This window comes from Pipistrellus hanaki (genome assembly GCF_964339955.1).
Source record: "Pipistrellus hanaki genome assembly, chromosome: 10".
Lineage (NCBI taxonomy): Eukaryota > Metazoa > Chordata > Mammalia > Chiroptera > Vespertilionidae > Pipistrellus > Pipistrellus hanaki.
In genome coordinates this window covers 31,936,505-31,961,747 of record NC_140512.1, presented here as the reverse complement: position 1 = coordinate 31,961,747, position 25,243 = coordinate 31,936,505, and the positions used below count along the sequence as shown (strand labels likewise).

At 41.9% G+C, this 25,243-nt stretch overlaps 1 protein-coding gene, 1 long non-coding RNA gene and 1 pseudogene across 7 annotated transcripts in view; 2 read left to right on the top strand and 1 right to left on the bottom strand.

The window, feature by feature from the left end:
- C1GALT1 (core 1 synthase, glycoprotein-N-acetylgalactosamine 3-beta-galactosyltransferase 1) overlaps positions 1–4,551 on the bottom strand; it is a 33,555-nt gene extending 29,004 nt beyond the window's left edge. For 4 of the 5 annotated variants that reach the window (XR_014796115.1, XM_084896698.1, XM_084896699.1 and 1 more), the window contains exon 1: positions 4,217–4,551. Coding sequence is in view for 3 of the 5 variants with exons in the window: in XM_084896698.1 (XP_084752824.1) it covers positions 4,217–4,223 (7 nt within the window). In the remaining 2 variants the exon portion in view is untranslated. Of the gene's footprint in view, positions 1–3,608; positions 4,093–4,216 lie in introns of those variants that run through there. The other variant, XM_084896700.1, reaches the window with a different exon arrangement.
- An 11,064-nt stretch (positions 4,552–15,615) lies between these two features.
- On the top strand, positions 15,616–16,665 carry LOC311629288 (homeobox protein goosecoid-like; annotated as a pseudogene). The gene is made up of 2 exons: positions 15,616–16,386; positions 16,657–16,665. The product of its transcript is annotated as a homeobox protein goosecoid-like (transcript).
- A 1,326-nt stretch (positions 16,666–17,991) lies between these two features.
- LOC311628999 overlaps positions 17,992–25,243 on the top strand; it is a 201,475-nt gene continuing 194,223 nt past the window's right edge. Inside the window, exons 1-2 of the long non-coding RNA XR_014796118.1 lie at positions 17,992–18,934; positions 19,017–19,055. This is a non-coding gene — a long non-coding RNA (uncharacterized lncRNA). The remainder of the gene's footprint in view (positions 18,935–19,016; positions 19,056–25,243) is intronic.

Here is a 25,243-nt window from a genome sequence, read left to right as displayed (position 1 = left end):
ACCTGGATAGAACTAGAGAACATCATGCTGAGTGAAATAAGCCAGTCAATGAAAGAGAAATACCACATGACCTCACTCATTTATGGATAATAAAGAACATTATAAACTGATGAACCAAAAGACAGATATGAAGACAATAAAGCAACAAGCAGACTGTCAAATTACAGCCGGAGGGTAGGGAGATCTGGGGGAGATAAGAGATTAACCGAAGGACTTGTATACATGCATATAAGTACAACCAATGGACACAAAACTCGGGCGGGGGGGGGGGGGGCAATGTTAAAATATGTACACAGATAATAATTTAATTTTTAAAAAAATTAAAGACAAAACCCTCCACCAGCTAAAAGATTATGACCTGCTTTATTGCAATGATGTGGAACTGAACTCACAATATCTCCGAAGTATATATGTATAATAGGGTTCTTCGGAACTATCCCCAATTTCAGGCATCTGCTGAAGTTCCTAGAACATATCCCCCATGGATAAGGGGGAACTACTGAATACAAAATATTTAACAAGGGATACCTCTGGGAACAAATTCTGGGTGGCATGGGCAGCAAGGACAAATTTATTTGCACTTTATAACTTTTTTATGTTTTACTTTTTTAAATCAAGTACATACCTACTACTTTTCTGACAAAACTTAAAGATAGATATTTTATGTAGGGAATGAAATAATATAAGAAAAATTAAATTGCACTAATTTCCCACACTTGTTACACAAAAAGATCTTTTTTTTTCTTTGTTCTAAATTTTATTTTTAAATAAATTTTTATTGTTCATATTATTACAAATGTTCCTTTCCCCGGCTGCCCCCCCCCCCCACCATTGCTCTCCTCCACCAGGTTCCCACCCCACCCTCTGCCCTTTCCCTACTCCCCATTGTCCCCATCCATAGGTGCACAGTTTATGTTCAGTCTCTTCCCACATCCCCCTCTCCCCAAGAATCGTCATTTCACTCCCCTTCCATACCTCTGATTCTTTTATATTCAACAGTTAATATTGTTCATCAGATTCTTTTTTAATTTCCTTGGTTTTTAGATTCACTTGTTGATAGTTACGTATTTGTTGTGCATAATTTTTATCTTTTGATCCTTTGCAGAGTTTCTCCAACTTCCAGATTTATGTACACACAAAACATTTCCATCTGGACCATAGGCATGCTAAATTCAACATGTCCAAAAGTGACTCACTGCCTCCCTCCCTTAAGCCTGCTCATCTTACCTAATTTACTGGTAACTACCTATATTACTGACCAATGGGTTCCTATTTCACCAGGAGCCAAATGATCATTTAAAGTAAAAATTAGGGAGACATTGTTAACACTCTCCTTAGCTTTACCCCACACCCACTTACCAAATCTTGCCAATTTTATTTCCTAACTATTTTCTAATCCATCCTCTCCTCTCCATTTCTACTACTTGTCCTATTTCAGACCCTTCTCTCTCCCCTAAGATCCTGCAATAGCTCACCAGTCTACCTGACTCAAGGCTACAGCTCCTCAATTTATTCCCATTCTGTTATCAGAATGACCTATCTAAAATGAAAAGTTGAACTGTATCAATCCATGGAACCCCACTGCCTACAAGACAAAAACTAAGGACATAAGACCCCCTCCTTGACCCAGACTCTATCCAGGTTTCCAGCCTCACATGTCATTACTCCGTGCCTTATAATTTATGCTTCAGCAACCCTGAACTCTACAGTTTGCTAAACATCCCAGATAATTAGCCCCTCTATTCCTGTTATCTTCCCTGTCTACACAACAAATACCCTCTTCCCTCCACCATCTATGCCCCAACTGTGTAAGTCCCAGGAAGCCAGGGTTTCTTAACTTGGCACAATTGACATCTTGCGCTGAATAAATTCTCTGTTGCGGGGCTGTTGTTTACTGTCAGATAGTTAGCAGCATCCAGAGCCTTTACTCACTAGATGCCAGTAGCACTCCCCCTAGTTGTGACACAGGAGGTTTTTTTCTCTAAGGGTCAGACATATTTCCTATTTTCACACATTACAGATTTTGGCATTTATGTTTGAATTTAAGTACAAAGTGAAAAGTTAAGTACACATTTAGATTTTATGATAAAATGCTACTTCTCTTTTTATGGAACAATACCCCATTTTTTCTTCTTGCTTCTTTTTAAAAGAATGACCTTAATTCCTACTGAATTTTCAGTAAAAGAACGTTGTCGTGCCTTTCTTTCAATCTTGTTAGCCTTCTTACTCAAATCTCAACAAATCTTCTAAAAGTCACATACTTTACTTGGAATCTTAAAATTGTAAGTGAATCTGAACTGAAGTTCAGCATGATTGTCCATTTCCATTTAATGATTGTTTATACCTGTACTGACACAAGAATTCCAATCAATGATTTTACCACCCAAAGACTGTTTTATATTACCATGATTTGTAAAGTTCTTAAGCTACATATAATGCAATTTTTATCTTAGTGAGCACAAGTCAGTATACAAATATATAGTAAAAGGTATGTCTAGTGACAAACTTGTGTATTGCCATGACTAAGTGAGCATTAACTCATTATATGTATTCCTAAATAAGTTTGTGATAAAATTCTAAGAATTTCTGAATACTGAATTTACTCAGCAATATAAAATCTGCACCAAAAAGCATATTAAAAAAAAATTACCTATCTTTAAATACTAGGTAGCAAACACAAAATATTTTTAAAACGCTGAATCCTAAAAGATTCATTGAAACATTCCTACCAAATTTAAGAGACATTTAATAGTTCTCCACTAGTACCGAAAAACCATACTCTTTTTCCTGTGAAGAACTTTAAATGAGTCATACTTTCCTGACTAAATCATTATTTTACTTAACATATGGTAAAAAAGAGTTAACTGTTTGGTAACTTGAAACTTCATATTCACTTAAATTGCACATCAAGACACAATAAGGCAGGTACAAAACGCATACAGTTTGCTATAGACCACACTTAGATCGCGTAGCATCATGCACAAGGCTCATTTGACATTGACCTGAGGAAGGTGTAAAAAGCCGTCTACATACCTCTTACTGGCAAAAACTCGAGTCCCACTGTCCCCGTAATGAAACCACCTGGAACCACCCCCCCACCCCACCCCCAGCACAGCCAAGCTCTCCGTTCTATGCCCACCTTGTAGCAAATGAACCTGTTCCTGTCCCTTACCCAGCGGCCTAATCATTCACTCAAATGCACCAAAGTTCTAACTTGTATGACTAACTTTTAAAGCTCATAAGGAAATCAACCCATGGCTCGCCTAACAGATCCCAACCTGACAACGTAAAAAAGGATACGCCACAGTATCTAGAATGAATTTAGAGAACTGGGTGATAAATCTAAGTCAGCATGTCCAGAGCGTGTTGTCTATGCATTTAGGCAGGGTAAGAGCTAGGGAAAAGTAATAAAACCCTCCGCCCCTAAAGTACGGTCATCTTCGAAGAGTGTATAATGTGTCCAAATGCAAGTTGTCTGCGAACCCAATCACACCTTTTTCCTGCTCCTCGTCCTCGCCGCGGCAACAGCCCGCAGCACACCTGGCTCGGCCATTCCGGCCAAGCCAAAATGGGATTTAAAAAAAAAGGTGCGTGTGCCACCCACCAACCTGGAGATGCCCGAGAGCCCCGGAGGAGGAGGTCGCCGGCGCTCGTGGAGGGCGCCCCCTCGCCGGGCGCTCGGGCGGCGTGGCAGCCCCGCGGCTCCCGGGGAAGGAGCCCACGGCGGAGCCACACGTCCCGCGGGACCCACGCGCCGAGGGGCGGGAGGGCGCGGCGGGGCAGGACCGCTCACTGGTCCCGCCGGAGCCCGGCCGCAGCCGCCGCCGATGCCGCCGCCCGCCCGCAGGCTGCGCGCGAGGAGGAGAGAGGCGCGAGGGCGCCCGGGCAGGAAGGACCCGCGGCGAAGAGGAAGCCACGGTTCCCCACCAAATAGCGGCCGGCGGGGCAGCGCACCCACACGCGGTTCGCAGAGGCGCCGGGAGCAGGAAGTGCCCGCGCCCGCGCCCGCGCCCGCAGGAGCCCGCACGCCCCCGGCCCCGGCGGCGACTCCCAGACACCTGTTTAGCGGCGCCCGCGCTCGGGTTCCACCCTCCAGGCTCCCCCCGCAAACACTCCGAACCGGGGCGGGGGAGAGGGAGGGAGGGGGAGGACGAGGCGGGGAGGGGGGGAGCGAGACCTTGGACACGCAGCCTGAGGGCGCCTCCGCCGGCCGTACCTGACATCCGCGGCGACTCCCTCTCGCCCCTCCTGGGGGGCGGAGAGGAGAACGGCAAGAGCCCGGCGACCTTCGCGCTACTCGGCAGCCGCAGAAGTGCTCGTCGCCGCTAGCTGGGGCCGCCCGCCGCCGCCTGGATGTCTCCCCCGGCAGCAGCGGCGGCGGGGGCGGCTGCCGAGGCGGGGCCCGGCGCCCGCTCCCGCCCTCTCGCGCCGCCCCTCCCCGCAGCCGGTCCAGGCCGCGGCCCGCCAACGGCGCAGGCGCCACCCAGGGGTCTCCTAGCGGTGACGTCGCCGCCGCCGCCGCCGCGGCCCCGGCCCCAGGGAAGCGCCGCGCAAGAGGGGGCGAAGTGGGCGGGGCTACGGCGACGTGCGGACGCGGGGATTGGCCGCCGAGCGCACGCCCCGCCCCTCTGCGAAGGTCGTCTGGGAAGTTGGGGCTTCAGCGAGCAGTAGTGGCATCCCCCTGGCTGCCCCTCTCGCCCGGCCTTCAGCTTTCTTCTAATGCTGCGGGGTCGTGCTCTAGCTTCCGGACCTTGGGAGGGGCTGAAGCAGTAAGACAACAGGGGCTGAAACTGGGGGCGCCTTGTGGACCTTCGTCTGAGGGCAAGATCTAGCCCCTGCCGCAGGAGTCCTTTGACCTGGAGCCTGCTCTTAACTTGTTTTTCCTCTGTTTCCCAACATCTCACCCGCACCCCCATACTCTCTTTTCCCTGTAGCTCTCTGGCCTAGGTGAGATATGCAAACGAGTGCTGGTAACCAGTTCGGTGAAGTAGGAAGCTCTGAAAATGCAGTTGATGATAATACCACAAGGCCTTCTGTAGGCACACGGGGGAAGGGGGGGGGGAGGGGGGGGGGCTTTGGTTCTGCCATTCCTTCAGTGCTGTCAGGCAAATGGCAGGAAGAAGTTCCTGGGGCTTTGCAAAACTTATCTCCTTTCGATGGCAAAAGGACATTGAATCAGAAACCTACCTTTGAATGGAGAAGAGGGAGCCTGTGAGCCATTGGAGGCAACCATAAAGCAGTCAGGAGGTGGGGGTAAGGTCTTGGCTTTATTGGAGTTAACCATTATCTACAAGGCCTAACTTGAAGGTGAGAAAGCTATTTTGTTTCCTTCAAAGGCCCTCAGATAGTTCTTCAGTGACTTTCAGCATAGCTGTTAGGAGTGTAGGCTCAGGGCTGGAATCTTGGTCCCTCCACCTGTTGTGTAATCTTGGCAACTTACTTAACAACATGCATGGGGAAATTAAGAAACGTGTAAGTTATTGTTGTTGACATTTTTTTTCTTTAATTTGTTTAGATGCAGCCCTAGTGTAGTTTCCCAGGATATGCCATTAATAGATCCAAAAAAATCTTCCAAAAGAATTTAAAAACATCCAGTGATTCTTATCCAAATCTCCCGTTTTCTGGCATGAGAAAACTAAGGTCAGAGAGAGAAACTGGTATGCTCATGCAAGAAGTGCAAGTACTGTATCCTGGTGTTCGGTTGAGTGCTCTTTCCCGGACCCATGCCTCCAGACTTCTCCCCCTTACGTCTTTACCTACAACCTCTTCTCTCTTCCTCAGCCTTCCTATCGACAGCTGCTGTAAAACATGTCACAGTACTCCAAATAGAAAGGAAAGCAAAGCAAAAAAACTTATGATTGCTTACCTCATTATAATTTTAGTGAAATTTATAATGAATAAGGAATGACATTTTTCCAGTGAGCGAAAGAAAGAAACCTATCCAAGGATAAGTTCAGCCACAGCATGTCTAAGAAAATTCACGGCAACAAGTAATGTTGATATGAAGAATACCGGATACTGTTAGTCCCTCCCTCTCTTGGGTATTTTTAAATAGCTACTATTTTGATGAAAACAATACACACTATTCAAACGATACAGGTTTTCCCCACCTCTCAAATCTCATAATCCAGATAACAATTTAAAAAATATTCATGCTAGCCAAAACCGGTTTGGCTCAATGAATAGCGCGGCGGCCTGGGGACTGAAGGGTCCCAGGTTTGATTCCAGTCAAGGGCATGTACTTTGGTTGCCGTCACATCCCCAGTAGGGGGTGTGCAGGAGGCAGCTGGTCGATGATTCTTTCTCAGAAACGTCCATGAGAGAGAACCATCGACCAGCTGCCTCCTGCACACCCCCTACTGGGGATGTGCCCGCAACCAATTTACATGCCCTTGACCGGAATCAAACCCGGGACCTTTCAGTCCGCAGGCTGATGCTCTATCCACTGAGCCAAACCGGTTTCGGCAAAATATATATTTTTTTAAATAAATGTTTTGAAAAAAATATTCATGCTATAGTCTTCTATACATCTCTAAGAATAAAAAAAAAAGACAAATATAGTACTTCATAAATTGGATCTTATGTGCACAGTTCTTTTCTCACTGAACAGTATGTCATGAATAACATTATTTTAAAGAGTTATATAGTGTCCATTAAGTAGAAATTTATCATCATTTAACTAATCAGTTTTCTATTGATTGACATTTCCCCCCAAATATTTCCTATTTTAGACAACTCTTTGATGAACTTCCTTATGTATGCCCCTTTGCACCACTGTGTAGTTATCTTTTGGGACAAATTCCTGGAAGTGACATTTTTGTCAGCCCATCCTTCAACATTATCAACTAGAAAAAATAAAGTGTGGCTACTTTGAAAAATATACTTTCTATGTGAGACTCAGTACAACCAGATTATTTCATTTGAAACACAATTAAACCTCAGACGGTGTTGTTGTCAGTCTGGTGTTTCAATAATCTGTCAGAGCTCCCTGGAGCAGAATAATGTGTGTTGAGGCTCCTTGGAGAAGGGTGGTTGGCACTGCTAGTTGTTAAACCAAAATCCTTTTTTCTTTTTCTTTTTTTAAAATTTTATTGATATTTTTACAGAGAGGAAAAGAGAGGGATGGAGTCAGAAACACCGATGAGAGAGAAACATCCATCAGCTGCCTCCTGCACACCCCCCACTGGGGATGTGCCTGCAACCAAGGTACATGAAATTGAACCTGGGACCTTTGACTGGAATCAAACCTGGGACGCTTCAGTCCGCAGGCCGCCACTCTATCCACTGAGCCAAACCGGTTTTGGCTAAAATCCTTTTTTCTTTACTAGCAGAATTCCGATCCTTTTTCAGGGTGATAATGTGTCCAGTTAAAAATCTTTACTTCCCCAGACTCTTGAAAGCCATAGTTGGCCATGCGGCCTACAAAATTAAAGGAGCTGTTGCTAGGAGGGCCTTGAAGCTTTATGGAAGAATTGTTCATTTAGCCATGGACCTGTAGCCATTCTTTTTCTTATCGGGAGCACTGGTATGATGCTGGAGGTGGAATAGCCATGTTTCAACCATAATAACAAAAGCCCCCCACACTGTTAATAGTGTGAGGAGTCAGAGATACCTGGTTCATGATTGTTCTGGGAAGGTCAGCTTACCAGCTCTGGACTGCCCATTTCTGAACTTCTTGAGAAAAACAAATCCCTCCTATTGAAGGTTTTGTTGTCTGGATTTTCTGTTACAAGCACCCAATGCAATCCCTAATTGATATATTTAGATAGAACAAGTCATCATTTATTTAGCACTATATATAGAATTTTTAATAAACAGGGGGAACGCAGAATGGAAACAAGAAATAACAACAAAACACCACTCTCTTCTCTGATAAACTTAGTTTTCCTTTCCATACCCAAATATTACAATTAGATTAACAAATCGTTTTGTGATGATTTGATTGCACTCTGTAAAGTAAATTATATTCACTGGCATAATAGTTTTAAAATCTGGCCCAGCTGCTGTGACTCAGTAGTTGTGACCTATGGTCTAGTCACTAGGAGGGGTCACAGTTTGATTCCCGGTCAGGGCACATGCCCTGGTTGTGGGCTCGATCCCCAGTGTGGGCCATGCAGGAGGCAGTTGATTAATGATTCTCTCTTATTATTGATGTTTCTCTCTCCCCCTCTCCCTTCCTTTCTTAAATCAATACAAATATATATTTTTAAAAATAAAATATGTTCACAAGCTTTGATACTTCTTCCTTCAAAAGATGGAGCTGAATTCCCCTTACCTTGAGTTTGAACTGTATTTAGTGACTCGTTCTCATGAATAGACTTGTATTCATTGTAGAAATGACATAATGTGATCTTTTGGGGAGAAAGAGGGGGGGAAACGTTAAAATACATAGAGAGGCCCACATTATTAATAATTAAGGCTTCTAGCCAAAAGCTAGTGAGGACGCATGACAACAGCAATGTGAGTGAATTTAGAAGCAGGTCCTCTAGACCTACTCAAGCTTTCAGGTGACTAAATTCCTGATCATCTTTACAGAACCTCAAGAGAGAGCCTGACCCAGAACCAGTCAGCTAAAGTGCTCCTGAATTCCTGGCCCAGAGAAACTTTGAGTTAAAAAAATTTTTAAACCATTTAATTGGGGATAATTTGTTATGCCATGAAGATAGCAAATAGAGTTAGGTATAATAGAGCCTCGCACAATGCCTGGCATGTAATTCAGTGTTTATTTGTTGTTTGAATGAATACACAGTTGAATGAAGTAAAATATTTCTTTTTCACTTTAAATGGTAACAAACAATGCTGGTATTGTCTGACATTGTCTTTGATCCCTGTATTATACTATGGTTTTCTGATATGATCTCAGGGAAATCAACTGTGAATCTTGCTGAGATCTAAACATTGACATTTCTGAAAGAAACATGTGGTGAATAGAATGTTGAAACCCTTGAGTCTTGACTAATGCTCCCAGTTTTATCACTGAATAGCCAAGTGGCCTACAGCAAGTCACTTAAGACCTCCAAATCTCAATTTCCCTACCCATAAATTAGGGGAAATAATCCAACAAGCCTCAAAAGGTGGTCAATGAGATTATTTGTGACACTGTAATTATAAAGCATTGGCATTCTCTTAATTATATTAGGATCATGAGGTCTATCCTACTATGTGGTGTTTTTTTTGTTAATCTTCACCTGAGAATATTTTTTTCCATTGATTTTTAGAGAGTGGGAGGAAAGAAGGGAGGGAGAGAGAGAGAAACATCAATGTGAGAGAGACACATCAATTGCTTGCCTCCCTCACAAGCCCCAACTGGGTCAAGGAATCAAACCCATGACCCTTAAGCATCGAGCAACATCTGGCCAGTGCTATCCTACTGTATTTTTAAGCAATAAATATTTTCTTTTATTTTTTAAGAGAACAGATTCATTTTAATTTGAATGTGTATATAAAAGGGAAAAGCTAGAAATAGAACTTTATACAATGGTCTACTGGCAAATGTTAACAACTAGCTCTCTAAAAATATACATACATGTACGTATGCATATCTATTAATGCACATTAATTTATAATGGATCTCAATGATGTAAAGGTTGTGTAACTCTCAGTTTTATAAAGAATAACCAAATATCAAGTACTTTTCATTGAATTTCCATATAGCCAATTGATTCTCACACCTTTCATCAGTTTTTGCTGCACTCTTATATCCAAAGTCAAACTGCAGTTAAGCATTAAATATTTTAGATGGTGCATTTTGGACATTTCTTTCAAGAGGTGATAACTGGTTGTTCTGTGTTCCTTTGTAGAATATTAGCATCATTCATAGCAAGCAGTTAGGGTTTAATCAAATGGCAGGATGGTGGGTTATTACATGTCAGATCTCATTTTATTAGCCTGGTGAAAATTTATTGCACTTTTAAAAGAATACCTAATTATGACTGGCTTCTTTTTCTCTTCATGAACTAATTTGTAATTATGGTCAGGTGTGTGCCCGTCTTTATGGTAACAGTGGTCGATAAACATGCTTAGCAATAAACACACATTTAAACAATAATTTGGTCTGAGACTAAGAGTTTATCTTCGAGCAAAATTGCACCCAGCAGCTAGAAAATAAATGGTAGAATACATGTCTTTCTCTTTCAGAAAAGAAGACAATGGAACATCAGAGATAGAGACAATTATTGACAATGCACAGTTTTGTGGTATGGCTAACCCCAGAGGTAAATATGTGAGGATGAGTAAGATTGGGCCTTAGTGTAGGATTCAAGTCCCAATTATGTAGTGGGTGAATTATCCACACTCCCTGATTTTCTTGTTCTATCTTGCTTTCTGCTCTTCTGCTGTGACTACAAATTGGTTGAAATTACTAGTTTAATTTGACAGTTTATTTGTGGTTGAGGATGACCCCTACTACCTACCATTTTTATTTCTTGAGTAGTAAGACCCTCCAAAAAAAACCTCAACAACACTGACACAGCTTCCTTTTCTGGCGAATATATGCTTTCCAACCCAGCTCATTCCATATAGAAATACCTGCCAACCTGAGAGAGCATTTTTCAAACAGTTTTTATTCCTTGCTGTTACATCTTCACAAAAATCTACCAAGATTTTGAAATAGTTGCAAAGGTTAGTATTATTTTTTGAACTGGCTGACACATGAAGTGGATAAACGTGGAGAACATAGCCAAAGACGAGATAGAGAAAAAAAAGAACGTCTTGGAAATACTTTTAACTTCCAGGGAAGAGGACTCAGCATGACTCACATCATACTAGCTTAAAAGTCCAGAGGGCAAGGACAATGTGTGTGCTAAGGAATGTTGTCATCTAGAGAAATATTCTCAACTTATGAGGTTGGGTTCCCTGGGATTGCTTGGTTGTTTCTCTATGAATCAGCCCTAGTTCCTGGAATAAGATTCAGGATGTTTTCCTAGTGGCTCAACAAAAGCAGGGAACATTTGTTGTAAATGGAATAGGTGAAGCTGCCTTTAGTTTAAAATCAATAAGCAGTAAATGATTTATAAATATGTATGCTACCTCTGTTATTGTAAAGAACTGACTTATGCATTTTAGCTGCGTTATATGGAACTTTTTTTCTTCTTCTTTTAAGTTGTATCTAAATGTATTTAAATGTAAAAATGGATTATGACATACTTTGTTGGCTTTCTGTCCATCCTTCATAGAGAAGCTTCCCCTTCTTCATCCCTTTTCCCCTATGTTCCTCCTACATCTTAGGTCCCCATAGCCATGTTTATATGAGAGGACACTTCTCCTTTCCTGCCACAGCTGATTCAAGAAGTTTTGATCTTTTAAGAAATAAGAATCAGCCCTAGCCTGTTTGGCTCAGTGGATAGATCAGTCAGCCTGCAGACTGAAGGGTCCCAGGTTCGATTCCTGTCAAGGGCACATGCCTTGGTTGCGGGCTCAATCCCCAGTAGGGGGCTTTCAGGAGGTAGCTGATTGGTGATTCTCTCTCATCATTGATGTTTCTATCTCTCTATCCCTCTCTCTTCTTCTCTGAAATCAATAAAAATATTTTTTAAAGAAGAAATATGAATCAATTAGATTCTTCTGGGAATTTGGAATTGAGAGAAAGAAGCCTTAGCTACTCTCTTTTGACCCCTGAAATTGTATTCCAAATATGGATTAGCCCAAACATGTAAACCCAACATAAAGGGAACCCATTCTGCAAGGAGAATCAGGAATGAAGTAGACTATTTGAGAAGTGTGATGACCCTGAGCTGTGTGCTCCCTGAGAGAGAGAAAGAGCAGCGAGAGAGTCACTTTCTAGCTTTCACATATTTCCCATGGCCCCCTTCCCTCAGATGGCCTTGCTGCTCTTGAGTTCCATGAATCCCCTACACTGTATTCATATATTAAATTACACTTTTTTTTGTTAAGTTAGTTTGAATGGGTAATTTTCCCATTCTTTAAAAAAACATTTCATCACTTCATTTAAGACAGATCTAAATCGTTCTTTTCATTTATAAGAAGTAAAAAGCATTTTAAAAACTTTGATCTGAGGAATAATTTAAGACTTACAAAAAAACATGCAAAATTTATAATCTGTTGTATAAAGAGATCAAAATGGCAAAGTGGGAAGCTTTAAGTTCTGTTCTCCCACAGAAACAGAAAAACAAGGAGCAAGCAAATGTCAAAACCAATTTTGTGAGAACTTGGGAAAACACTTAAAAGTTTATAGCAACCGAGTGAGCACTGAATCAAGAAAAAGGCACTTCAAAGCAGTAGGAAAATTTTGTGGTGATTTGAGTTGCTTTTCCTCTCCCTCCTCCCCTGCATGGGAACAGTCTTATAATGTCAGTAGTCTTCGAGTGGCGACAGTCTTAAAGCAGCAGTAGTCATAAAGTTGCTGCAATCATAATAAAACAACAGTCTGGAAGTGGTAGCAATCTTATAGTGGCAGCAGCCTGTGTTCCCGGTGTGGGATCGCCCCCTGATTCCGGAAGGAGCAACGTTGACCTTGCTCACAAACTATTGTGATGTCTGTTCTAATCTGTCTGGGAGTGCTAGGGACTGAACTGTGTCCTCCAAAATTCATGTGTTGCAGTCCTAGCCTGCAGTGTGCCTGTAGGGCCTATAAAGACATAATAAAAGTTAAATGAGTTCATAAGGGTGAGATCCTCATCTGATAAGGCGAGTGCCCTTATAAGAGGAAGAAACACAAGAGCTCTCTCTGTCCATCAAGTGTGGACACAGTGAGAAGGCAGCTGTCTGTAAGCCAGGGAAAGAACCCTTGCCAGAAACTGAATTGGCTGGAGGCTTGGTTTTGGGTTTCCTATTCTCCAGACCTATGAGAAATAAATTTCTGTTGTCTTGAGTCATCCAGGCTGAGGTATTTTGTTATGGCAGCCCAAGCATATTAATACAGGGGGCAACGTGAAGGACTGTGGCAAGGTGTTCTTCTATGTTTTACCGAGCTGAGAGCTCAGGTGAAAGAGCTTGAAAACACTACAAGCCAGATTAATAACCCTCAGGCAGCTGGGTCAGAGAATACAGTGAAATATACAATAGACCATCTAAGGCACATGTGTCAAACACAAGGCCCGCGGGCCAAATCCAGCCCGCCAGGCCTTGCAATGTGGCCCGCACCACGCTGTCATCACTGCACTCCGCTGTCAGTTTATGACATTGTCAGTTTATGACTGTTCAGTAAACCATTCGGCCCGCAATTTAGACTGGATTTTAGATTTTGGCCCCTTCTCCGATTGAGTTCGACACCCCTAATCTAAGGCAAAAGATGAGGAGAATTTCTTTAGAAATTAGGACATTCAAAAGTAACCATCCAGACGGGAATTTATAGAGCCATATGCATACCTATGGCAAGGTACAGGCTCAGAAAAATAATCTTAGACGACCCGAAGCTTTCACCTGGGCTGAGCCCTTGGCACAGTGCAAACCTGACAAATTGAAGGAAAGCCTTATCTCAGAGACAATTTACAAAGACGAGAAGGTTCCTGCATTCAAGAAAATTTCTATCAAAACACAAGCTGCACGCAAGCGAAGGAACACAGACATCAGTGACCACATTGACAAGGAATACTGTCTTTGCAATAATAGTTTGAGAAATAAATTAAATAAACTGACTACTACAGCCTCCAACAACCCCAAACCAGCAATCCCCGTGAAAAGGGGAGAATCTGACTTTCACGTACCACATATTAATTCAATGTCCAATTTTTATCAAAAACATTACAAGGCACACAAAGAATCTGACTTCCAGTTACCATCTTATATTAGTCCAATTTCCATTTCTTTTATATATATATATATATATATATATATATATATATATATATATATTTATATATATATATATATATATATATAATTTTTATTTTATTTTATTTTATTTTATTTTTTTAATAGAGAGGAAGGGAGAGAGATAGAGAGCTAGAAACGTCGATGAGAGAGAAACATCGACCAGCTGCCTCTTGCACACCCCCTGCAAGGGATGTGCCCACAACCAAGGTACAAGCCCTTGACCAGAATCGAACCTGGGACCTTTCAGTCCACAGACCAACGCTCTACCACTGAGCCAAACCGGTTTCGGCTAATTTCCATTTCTTATTTTAAGAAGTTACAAGCAAGTATGGCTCATTCAAAGAACAAAATAAATTGGTAGAAACCATCTCTGAGGAAGTTCAGATATTGGTATTACCAGACAAAGATTTTACAATAACTGTCTTATACTAAAGAACTAATGGAAAACATGAGCAGTAAACTAAAGGAAATGAGGGAAATAATGTATAAATGAAAAAGAATACCAATAAAGACGAGGAAATAAAAAGGAACTAGGTGGAAACTGGAGTTGAAGAGTACAATAGCCACAGCTTCGACAAACTATTGGCACTAAGACAGGTTTTATGCAGAAGACTCTGGGCCTTGTCCCCCATTGGGGGATGGTGTCCCTTAAATCTCAAAATTTATCACAGTTTAGTGTAAAGATCTTGGGCTTCAGAGTAAGATTGATGTGTATAGATGATAGCTGTAAATAAATATAACAGTGACTAGCTTTACTAATTAAAGTGGAGAAAGTTCTAAGAAGGAAGAACTTCTTGAATGACTTCTGGGCTGATTACTTACCATATACTAGACCAGGGGTCGGCAACCTGCGGCTCCGGAGCCGCATGCGGCTCTTTTGAACCTTTGCTGCGGCTCCCAGCAGGTCCGACACTAGCAGGGCAGATAGCAGGGCGGGGCGGGGAGCTGTATCACTTATCTCCGCCTAGCAGGGCAGATAGCAGGGCGGGGCAGGGAGCTGTATCACTTATCTCCTTTGTGTCTGGCGCTCATGGCACTCTGTGTGGCAGGTTGCCAGCGAGTTAGCATCGCTAGGCAACCACAGCGTCCCAATCCTGGCCCAGTCTCCTCCCTGACATCACAGCGTGTGATGCCTCTGAGATGAGGAGGAGGAGGAGGAGCCTGCTGCGAGGGGAAAGAGAGGTGCTGGCAGAGGGGATACTGAAAAATAATAAATAAAAAAAAGCAATAAAGAGAAAAAAGGGAGAAGGAAAAAGAAGACAGAGAGGACTAGACAAAGAGAAAGAGAGGGCTTGCAATGTGACTGTCACTGGGAGTCAGGCCTGTACAGTGAGTGGAGAACAAGAGCCTGAAAGAGAAAAAAACAGCAGCCAGGTAAAAAAAAAATTAACAGATACTAATTTTTGTTGTTGCTTAAGCATAGGAGACAGATCCTTTTGTAAGATGTACTCTGTAGGAAATTTGTGGCTATTATATAAAAAAATTTTTAAAAAAATAAATTAATTAAATTATTATTTACATTTTTAAATTTAATTTACTTAATTTAATTTACGGAATATTGGGGGGCCTGATGTATTATTTTTATGGCATGCATGGCTCACTAATTAATTTACAAAATATTGGGGGCCTGATGAATTGTTTTTTTAAAAAAAAGGTGACTTGTTGAGGCGGGCGCAGGGGCGGGGTGGGGAGGGAGCAGCTGTGCTCACCGGTGCTCTCTTTCGGATTGCTCTGGCTCCGGAGGCGCGAACCAACACCCCCCCCCCCCCCCCCCACGCTGAGGCGCTTCTCCTCTTCCTCCGAGCGCCCCCGGTTCTGGTCCCAACCCTGCAGGGCTCAGGGATGCCCGCCAGCATGTTCAGCATCGACAACATCCTGGCCGGGAGACCATGCTGCAAGGATGCGGTGCTGCCCGTGGCTCCCGGCCCCGCCGCCCCCATTGTCTTCCCAGCGCTGCACGGGGACTTGCTCTACAGCGCCAGCGGCAGCACCGCGGCCTCCCCAGACTATGGTGCCTTCTACCCGCACCCCGTGGCCCCCGGCGGCATGTGCAGGCGGTGCCCGTGGGCCCGGCGTGCTGCGGGGCCGTGCCGCCGCTGGGCGCCCAGTGCTCCTGCATCCCCGCGCGGCCAGGCTACAAGGGCCCCAGCTGGGTGCTGGTGTCGCCGGTGCCGCACCAGATGCTGCCCTACATGAACGTGGGCATGCTGTCGGCTGAGCTCTGAGCTGCAGCTCCTCAACCAGCTGAAGCGGCGGCACCGCACCATCTTCACCAAAGAGCAGCTGGAGGTGCTGGAGAACCTCTTCCAGGAGACCAAGTACCCCGAGGTGGGCACGCTCGAGCAGCTGGCGCGGAAGGTGCACCTCCGCAAGGAGAAGGTGGAGGTCTGGTTTAAGAACCGCCGGGCCAAGTGGTGGTGGCAGAAGAGGTCCTCGTCAGAGGAGTAGGAAAACGCCGAGAAATGGCCCAAGCTGTCCTCGAAGGCATCGCCGGAGAAGAGGGAAGAGGAAGGTAAAAGCGATTTGGAAGGACTTGCACAGACAGAGGATGCCACTTTCTTGCACACACGCCACCTTGCAGAAGAGGGCCAGGGCCGGAGCAGAACAGGAGCTGTAACTAGTGTACAGAGCCGGGTGGGCCAGTGGCCAGCTGCCCCCCCCCCCCCCCCCCCCCCCCCCCCCCCCGCCGTGGGGCAGCGCTGGGTGGCTCTTAGCCCCACAGTCCCGTCCACAGCCGCAGCCATCTGCAGCTCGCTCATTCACTGTAGTATTTAGAGTTAAGTTAAAGGTGACAACACAATAAAGTGACGGCCATGTAGATGGGCCACGGGTTGTAAAAAAAAAAAAAAGGTGACTTGTTAATTTAACGTTTATTTCTATAAGGAGGAGTAATTCTGAGGGTGTCAAACAAAGAAATAATTTTTTTTTAAGTGGCAAAAATTATTTTTATGATGAGGAAGAGTAATTCTGAGGGGTTTGGAAAATAACAAAAAAGTGAGAAAAAATATTTTTATGATGAGGAGGGCTTCTTGAGGGGGTCAGGAAAAGAAATTATTACCAAAAAGTGACAAAAACGTTATTTTTATAATGATGAAGATGACATTGGGCCCTCATTATTAATTATTATTTACATCAGGCACTGATTATGATTTATGGTACACTGGGGCCCTGATTAATTTTGTGAATTCTTATTACGTCCCTGTTTTCGACCCCCCCCCCGGTAGGCCAGCCATGGATAAAGGCAAGAGGAGAAAAATTTTTGAAGAAAACAGAGTGTTTAATGATACATGGACTGAATCATTTGCATTCTCTACTGATGAGACTGGTTTACCAGTATGCTTAATATGTGGTGAGAAATTTGCAAACAACAAAAAGTCGAATGTTGCAAGACATTTCCAGAATAAACACATAGCCTTTGCTGAAAAATATCCAGATGGAGATGAGAGACGAAAAGCCATTGCAGAACTTATGAGGAAGGTTGATAGGAGAAAAATAATTTCAAGAAGTGGGTGAAGTCTGCAAATTCCACAACATATGCTAGTTTTGTGGCCGCTCAGGAAATAGTCAAGCACGGGAATCCGTTCACAGATGGAGAGTATATAAAAGAAGCATTCATTAAGGTTTCAGAACATCTATACAAGGACTTCAAAAACAAGAATGAAATTGTGCAGAAAATTAAAGACATGCCTCTCTCTGCGAAGACTGTCAAAGACAGAACCCTAAAAATGGCAGAAAACATTAGCAAACAGCAAATTCAAGACATCAATTCAGCTGTGGCGTACTCCATCGCCTGTGATGAGTCCAAAGATAAAGGTGATATTGTACAAATAGCGCTGTTCTGCCGATATGTGAACTCTTTTGGGCCACAGGAAGAACTGATTGAGCTGATACCACTAAAAGACCAAACAAGAGGTGAGGATATCTGTAAGGCTGTCCTGGACTATTTAAGTGCTGAAAAAATAAATACTGGTCTCAGTGGCTACTGATGGGGCACCGAGCATGAGAGAAGCACAGAAGGGCTTTGTGGCTCTACTGCAGAAGGCTCTGGGTAGAACGCTGCTCTCATTTCATTGCATCCTACACCAAGAGGCATTGTGTGCTCAAACATTTCCCCCGGAATGCACAAAAGTGATGGATGTGGTCATTCAGATTGTTAATAAGATAATGGCAAACGGTTTAAACCACTACCAGTTCTGTTTGCTATTGGATGAGGTGGAAAGCATATATTCTGACCTCCTGCTCCACAACAAGGTCCAGTGGCTGTCCAGAGGCGAGGTGCTAAAATGCTTTGTCGCATGTTTGGAAGAAGTAAAAACTTTCCTGGCCAGCAAAGAGCTCACCTTTCCTGAGCTGGAACAACCAGAGTGGCTGGAAAAATTACATTTTATGGTAGACATGACAGCACATCTAAACACACTAAATACAACCCTTCAGGGGAAAGGAAGCACAGCCCTGCACATGCTGGAGGAGGTTTTGGCATTCGAGTGCAAGTTGACAGTGCTTGTCAAAGATTTACAGAGAGGTACACTGTCTCACTTTCCCTCTTTGAGAGAGTTCAAACACAGTCATGATACGATAAATTTGGAATATTTGAAGTCTGCAATCACCACAATGCAAAGTTCATTTGGGAAACGATTCTGTGAGTTCAGAGAGGAAAAAAACACATTATCCTTCCCTGACACTCCCCTGGCGATCGATCCATCCCTATTGAATATGACTGCATTTGCAGGTGTAAGCCTACCTGATCTTGAGATGGAACTGGCTGATATAGCCAACAAAGATATATGGGTGTCCAAGTTCAAATGCTTGGCCGCTACTCTTGAGGATGTTGCCCGTCAGAAGGCCATTCTGGCTCAGAATCATAAATGGAGTGATATTGAAAACCTTCCCAAACAGGACAAACTTGTATTCGAAACATGGAATGCCATCCCCAACACTTATATAAACATGAAAAAGTATGCATTTGGAGTCCTGTCGATCTTCGGCTCCACATATGTATGTGAGCAGGTCTTCTCCAACATGAACTATATTAAAAACAAACATCGATTACGCCTCACAGATGACAACTTGCAAGCCTGTGTGAAAATGAAGGTAACGTCTTACAGCCCTGATGTGCAGACACTGTGCACTGAGGTTCAGGAGCAAAAATCCCATTAACCAGGTAAATTAAATATTTTAATTAGCTATTAATTTGCAAAAATATATTTTACATTGTTAAGTGAAAAAATCCTTTTTTTCTTCAGATTGACAGCTAACTGCACGATCCGGTATATAGCATTAAGGTAAGAAACAATATATGCAGTGTTATATTTGTTTTAAATGTCGCAATGGTTTTGCGGCTCCGGGGTTTTTTTTTTCCTTCGAAAATGGGTCCAAGTGGCTCTTTATGTCTTAAAGGTTGCCGACCCCTGTAACTAGACACTATGTTATGTTTTAGGCACTCCACAAAACACTTAAGCCACTGGCTTATTTTAAACTTCACACCAACTCTCTGAAGTAGGTGTTATCAACACTATTAACTGATAAATAAACTAGTCTTAGAGATTAGGCTCTTGTAAATAGTATAACATGGATTTCAACCCAGTTTTTAAACAATTGCTTCCTTGAGATATAATTAGCATACAGTAACTAACTATACATATATAAGGTGTATAAATGTGATGTTTGGACATGTGTATACCCATGAAACCATTACCACAATCAATATAATAAACATATCTATCACCACCAAAAGTTTTATCCTGCCATTCCCACCCCATCTCTAAGAAACAACTTTTTGTCACTACAGATTAGCATTATACGACAACTTTTTGTCACTACATATTTTAGCATTATACGAATGGAATCATGACATGTGTTCTCCCTTTTATCTAGCTTTATCACTCAGCATAATTACATTGAAATTAAACCATGTTGTTGAGTTTATTGCTAGCAGTACTCCATTATATTTGTGTATCCATTCACCTGCTGATGGACATTGAACCCAATGGTTTCTGACTCTAAACCCATGTTACACGCTCTCCGCAGCCTCATAACTTACTGTGTGGTCTTAGAAACTGAATTATTCTCATTGAGTCTCAATTTCTGTCATTGGAAAATGGCAATAATATTTCTTCCACAGGATTGTCACTAATAAATGAGATAACATGAAAGCATCTAATACTGTGCCTGGCATACAGTAAGTGCTTATAAACATTTTTTTTTTTCCTCAAGAAAGAAATTTCTCCAGGAAAGAACTGAGGAAAAAATATAGCAGTAATGGCTTTCTGTACTCTTTCTTCCTGCATTTCACTTCCTTCTTGAAACTTTCTCACTTTAATTTCCCCTGCTTGCATCTATGTGCACCTCATGAATATGATAGTCTCTTCTTCTCTCTACTACAAATATGTACAACAAACTTTTTTTCCATGTTCTGAACATTTCAGTTTTATGAAATTTGGCTGAACTAGAGCATTGCCAGTCAAGACAACATTACATATACCCATATGCATTAGACTTTTATCAAGGATATAAATGATGAACGGGAATAGCAGAGGCTAGGGGTGGATGGTAAAAAGCAGAGACTGATGAGCAAGGAAGTAATGCTTTATAGTTGAAGCCCGAAAGATCTAGACAGAAAGTAGAGTGATAACTAGGGACAGGAAAGGCACACAAGTGGGGCAGGAAAGGGTTGCAAGAAGAAATAAAAATCTTAAGTTCAAGTAGCCATTTATGTTATTGCTGCCTTTTATCTTTGAAGTACAGATACATCCCCCAAATTATCAATACTGGGTGAGTACAAAGCTCTCTGGGGTGTAAGAAAGGAAATGAGAAGATATGCTACATTCCGGTTTATCAAGCTCCCAGCTAATGACCCAAAGTCAGTTACCATTTCTTCCATTACAGGTTAAAATGTGCGTTTATAGATTGTTGTGATACTGTTTTAAATACTGTTTCTGTAGAAAAATACTATATGTTTTATTGATTTCAGAAAGGAAGAGAGGAGAGAAATAGAAACATCAATGATGAGAGAATCATTGATCAGCTGCTTCCTGCACGCCCTGCACTGGGGATAGAGCCCCAACCCAGGCTTGTACCCTGACTGGGAATGGAACCATGACCTCTTGGTTCATAGGTCAATGCTCAACCACTGAGCCACACAGGCTAGGCTGGAAAATACATTGTTACTTCAATGATTTTTTTGAGACAGATGACTTTGTCTAGTTTACCAACATTAACCATTTAGATGTTGCAGATAAAGAAAATTCAGGTAATAAAAAAGTGACTTGACAAGGGCATTCCGATGAAATTAAGTTCAAATTGGCATTTTGTGTACCTTGATTTAATCTGTAAAACTTCTTTTTCTATTGGATCTCTAAGGAGCCTTCTTGCCTTGAAAAGATTATTGGGGAAAGGAATAGGAGGAAGGGAACAAACTATCATAATCCAACAAACTAATCCCCCTCCCCCTCCCTTCTCCCCTCTCTCCTCCTCCCTCTTGCTTTGGATCTCTGTTTCTCTTCCAAGAGCTTTTTGTTACCCCCCTTCTCTTCCTCTGTGTGTGTGGTGTGTTTGTGTATGTTGGGGGCAGGGTGTGTGTGTATGGGGGAAGGTGTTGTTTGCTTTTCTCTTCTTTTTCTTTGCTTTCTGGTCTTTAACTGCACTCAGTATTCCGCCTGCCTCCTTTCAATCTCTTTATTTTTAGTCCTTATTTTTATACCTGCCCCTGCCAGTAGAAAAAAGAATGTCATTATTACTTTTTTTTTTTTTTAAGTTTAAGTTCTTAACTCTTTCTGGCTCTGTGCTTACAACTATTATAAAAAGGAAATGACATAGACAGTGTCTGACTTCTAAAGTATAAAGTGTATCGTGAGACCCAGCTGTGCTTTTATAACACCCTTATGATTCTGACTTTTTTGTTTGTTTCTCAGTGCCGTTAAAAATCTAAAGGCCTAAGTCACAAACATACCCGACTCCTGTACAATTTTAGAAGGTTCAAAAAGTCCCTGAACCCCTAAGGAGTTTATGATTTCAGATAAAGAATCCTGCTGGTTGTTTCAATACATTTCACAAATGTCACTCAATTTTTGAGATAGGAGGAATATCTTGAGACATGATCAATTTGAATTCATTTAGGTAAGAAAATCAATAGGATATTTAACAGCCATTTTGTGTGGTTGGAGAGGTAAAAGAGAAAGAAATGTTACCAAATCATAAGTAGATTATAGCATTATCCAAAAGGAAAAAACATTTATCGAATACCACCTACTACACACATACCCATATATAAAATTCCTACATAATAGAGCTGTTGTAAAGATTTTATTTGTATATATGTACTTACACGTATGCATAAATAAAAATATTTACATATGTACACATTTGTGTATGTATTATATATTTGTGTAGGTAATATATTAAGTATATAATAAAAAGTACATGTAAATATAATTTTCATAATAACTATATCATGTAGGAATTATACTCAAATATGGAAATTGAGGCTCAGAGAAATCAAATAGCTAACTCAAGTCACCTGCTAGTAAATGATAGATTAGAATTCACACCAACTTCTAATTCTAATGCCCCATTCGGAGGTTGATTTCTCATCTTTTCTACTCAACACAAAACTTAGCACATAGGAGGCACTCATAGAAGGTTTGAATATTGATTGAATTATAGCAAACAGTCAAGTACAGAGTCCTTGACTAGTCCTAGTAAATCACTGGAAACTACCACTTCCATCCTCATTAATCCGCCCTCCCCTCCCCCCACCCATTTAATTTCATTTCTTTAGAGAAAGGAGGGGGCATTCTAGCCATTTCTGAAGGTAGAGGAGACTCTACAAAATTACAGACAAATACAATAATTTTACTTTACTCATCAGAGAACTATGTCAGGTCTAGCATACAGAAAGGGTAGCAGGCTTGAATATGCCAGTTTTCATCAGGAATAAATGTGCTGCAAAGTTAATGCAATATTAACTTGAGGGAACCGTTTTTGATTTGGTGAGTCCTCTGAACATTAAAGAAAGCATTTTGGCTGAGGCTTCTGAAATATAAAGAACAATTTGAAACATGCCTAGGAAGAAAATGCAGCAATTTTAATCTAAGGAGGTTCTCAAATGAAGACTGATTTTAAAGGAATTGATCAGAATTATATGCACATACTCTGAGGCTAGCTAACGAAGGAAGCTATAATGTGAAGAGAGTTGCTGAAGAAATGCAAGCAACTCTTAGGTAGAGAGGCTGGTTATACTTCAAAAGTAAATCTTTGGCCTGGCCGATGTTGCTCAGGGGTTAGAGCATTAGCCAGCACACCGAAGAGTTACTCTTTCAATTCCTGGTCAAGGGCACATACCTAGGTTGCAGGTTTGATCCCTTTCCCAGTCAGGTATGTGCGAGAGGCAACAAACCAATGTCTCTCTCACATTGATGTTTTTCTCTCTCTTTCTTTCCCCCATCTCCTCCTCCCCTCCACTCTCCCTGAAAATCAATGGAAAAAATGTCCTCAGGTGAGGATTAACAACAACAAAAGCATATCTTTAGGGAAGCTAAGAAACACTTAACTAAGTTGAATGGAAACTATATTGGAAGTCATTATAATTTTAGAAGTCAGTCAAGACAATGGAGTGATGCAGAATTAGGTAGTGTTACCCTGCTTTATAGGTTCATGATTTAAAAATAAGTCCATCTTGACTTCAGGTCAGGGCAAGATCATGATGCATAATTTTTTAATTTCCCCAATCCTTTCCTAAAACATATACTAAATAATACAGCTCTACTCTGATTCAGTGGCTGGTATTTGCAATTGAAGTTGCCCATTGAAGAAGGGAGTTAACAGGCAACTCTAGGAGAGGAATTGTAGGTGCGCGCGCACGCTAACACACACACACACACACACACACACACACACACACACACACACACAGTACTGAGAAAGGATAAAAGGCCTTTGTCCTTAAATGTTTCTAAATTCTGAGCCCCTTTACCACCTTTCCTCCTCCAGGGAGGATAATCCAGTTTTTCTAAGTCCTGAGCCCTTTCTCAAACCTGAAAATTCTATTTGCAGAGAAATAGGAGGTCCTCTGTGCCTAAGGGCCTGTAGGAGAGGGGATGTGGAGTCCTAGAAATTGATTAAAGCCCAGGAAGTGTCAGGATTTGTGCAGAATAAAAATCACTTCTATGAGTATTGCTTTTATGTCCCATGTGGTGGCTCAGCCTTGTTTTCTTGGAGTTACACTACACGTGGCATTAGAGGGATATCTTCATCAGGCAGGAACAGAATGAGAAGGACCCCATAAGTTTTATGTTTGCTTTGTAGGTTCTTTGATTCCATTGGTCCCAGTAACCTGTCACCCTCTAGCATGCTCACCAGCAAACACCCTGGAGACTCATGCTGACTGAGAACTGCTGACAGCTAGGGTAGTCATTCAACAAAGATTTATTGAGTTCTTCATATATACCACGTTCTTGGTCTGGGATTAGATCTTTGAAACAAGGAGGATAAAACCTAATAAGGTTCATAACTTCTCCCCTCCATTCTTTATCCTGACTTATCTTTCTTTATAGAACTCAATCATTTATTATCTGTCTCTTTGTTGAGTGTCTGTTTTGCTCCATTAGAATTCAAGGCCCAAGAGAGCTGGAACTTCATCTTGTTTATTGCTGTCTCCCCAGTGTCTGGCACATGCTATTATGTGTTTCACAGATACTTGCTGAATAAGTGAATGAATCCCATTGTTTTAGTCAAGGAAAGCCAAGTAGTCTTGCATATTACTTTAGTTTCTCTTTCCAAAGTCCTCTTACATTTTTATACCTAAAGTAAATACTGTATTGCCTTTTCTGCCTCTTTTCCAAAAAGTGCATATAATGATGCATCATTTATAGTCTACAGAGCAGCATAATGAACATCTGAGGTAAAAAAGGAACACTGTACATCTTGTAATCTCTAGTCTTCTCGAGCCTTTTAGAGCCAATTCTGTTATGAAAGACCTCTTATGAAAGATCTATGAAGTTTTATAATGTTCTACTTCAATTTGTATTTATAATATTTTCTCCATGAAAAACAAACCTTTTTTTGGTAGCCATTATATATATGATAGAAACAAGGAAGCAGTAGCCTCAGAAGTTTTCACCCACCTTCTCCCCACCACTGCTGTTCTCACTCAGACTCTTCTTCCCATTGTCCTTCCTCACCTAAGGGAGGGAAGTAAGGGCAGGAAAAGGAGAAGGGTAAGCAACAGTAGGCTGAGGGCAAGATTACAGGAGAATTCTCTTCTTTGCCAATGAAATGTAAAGATGCATCATTTCTTACTTCTACAGCAGTTGCTTGCTAATATTTTAATAAAAGCTTCATTGGTGTGTCCCCAAAATTATTCAGACAATCCCAGTGACCATCTCTGTGACTTTTCTTTCATCAAATATAAATCACAGCCTTATTCAGTTTAGCTAGCATGATCTTCTTTTAATAAAGCCTGTGTCAATAAGGT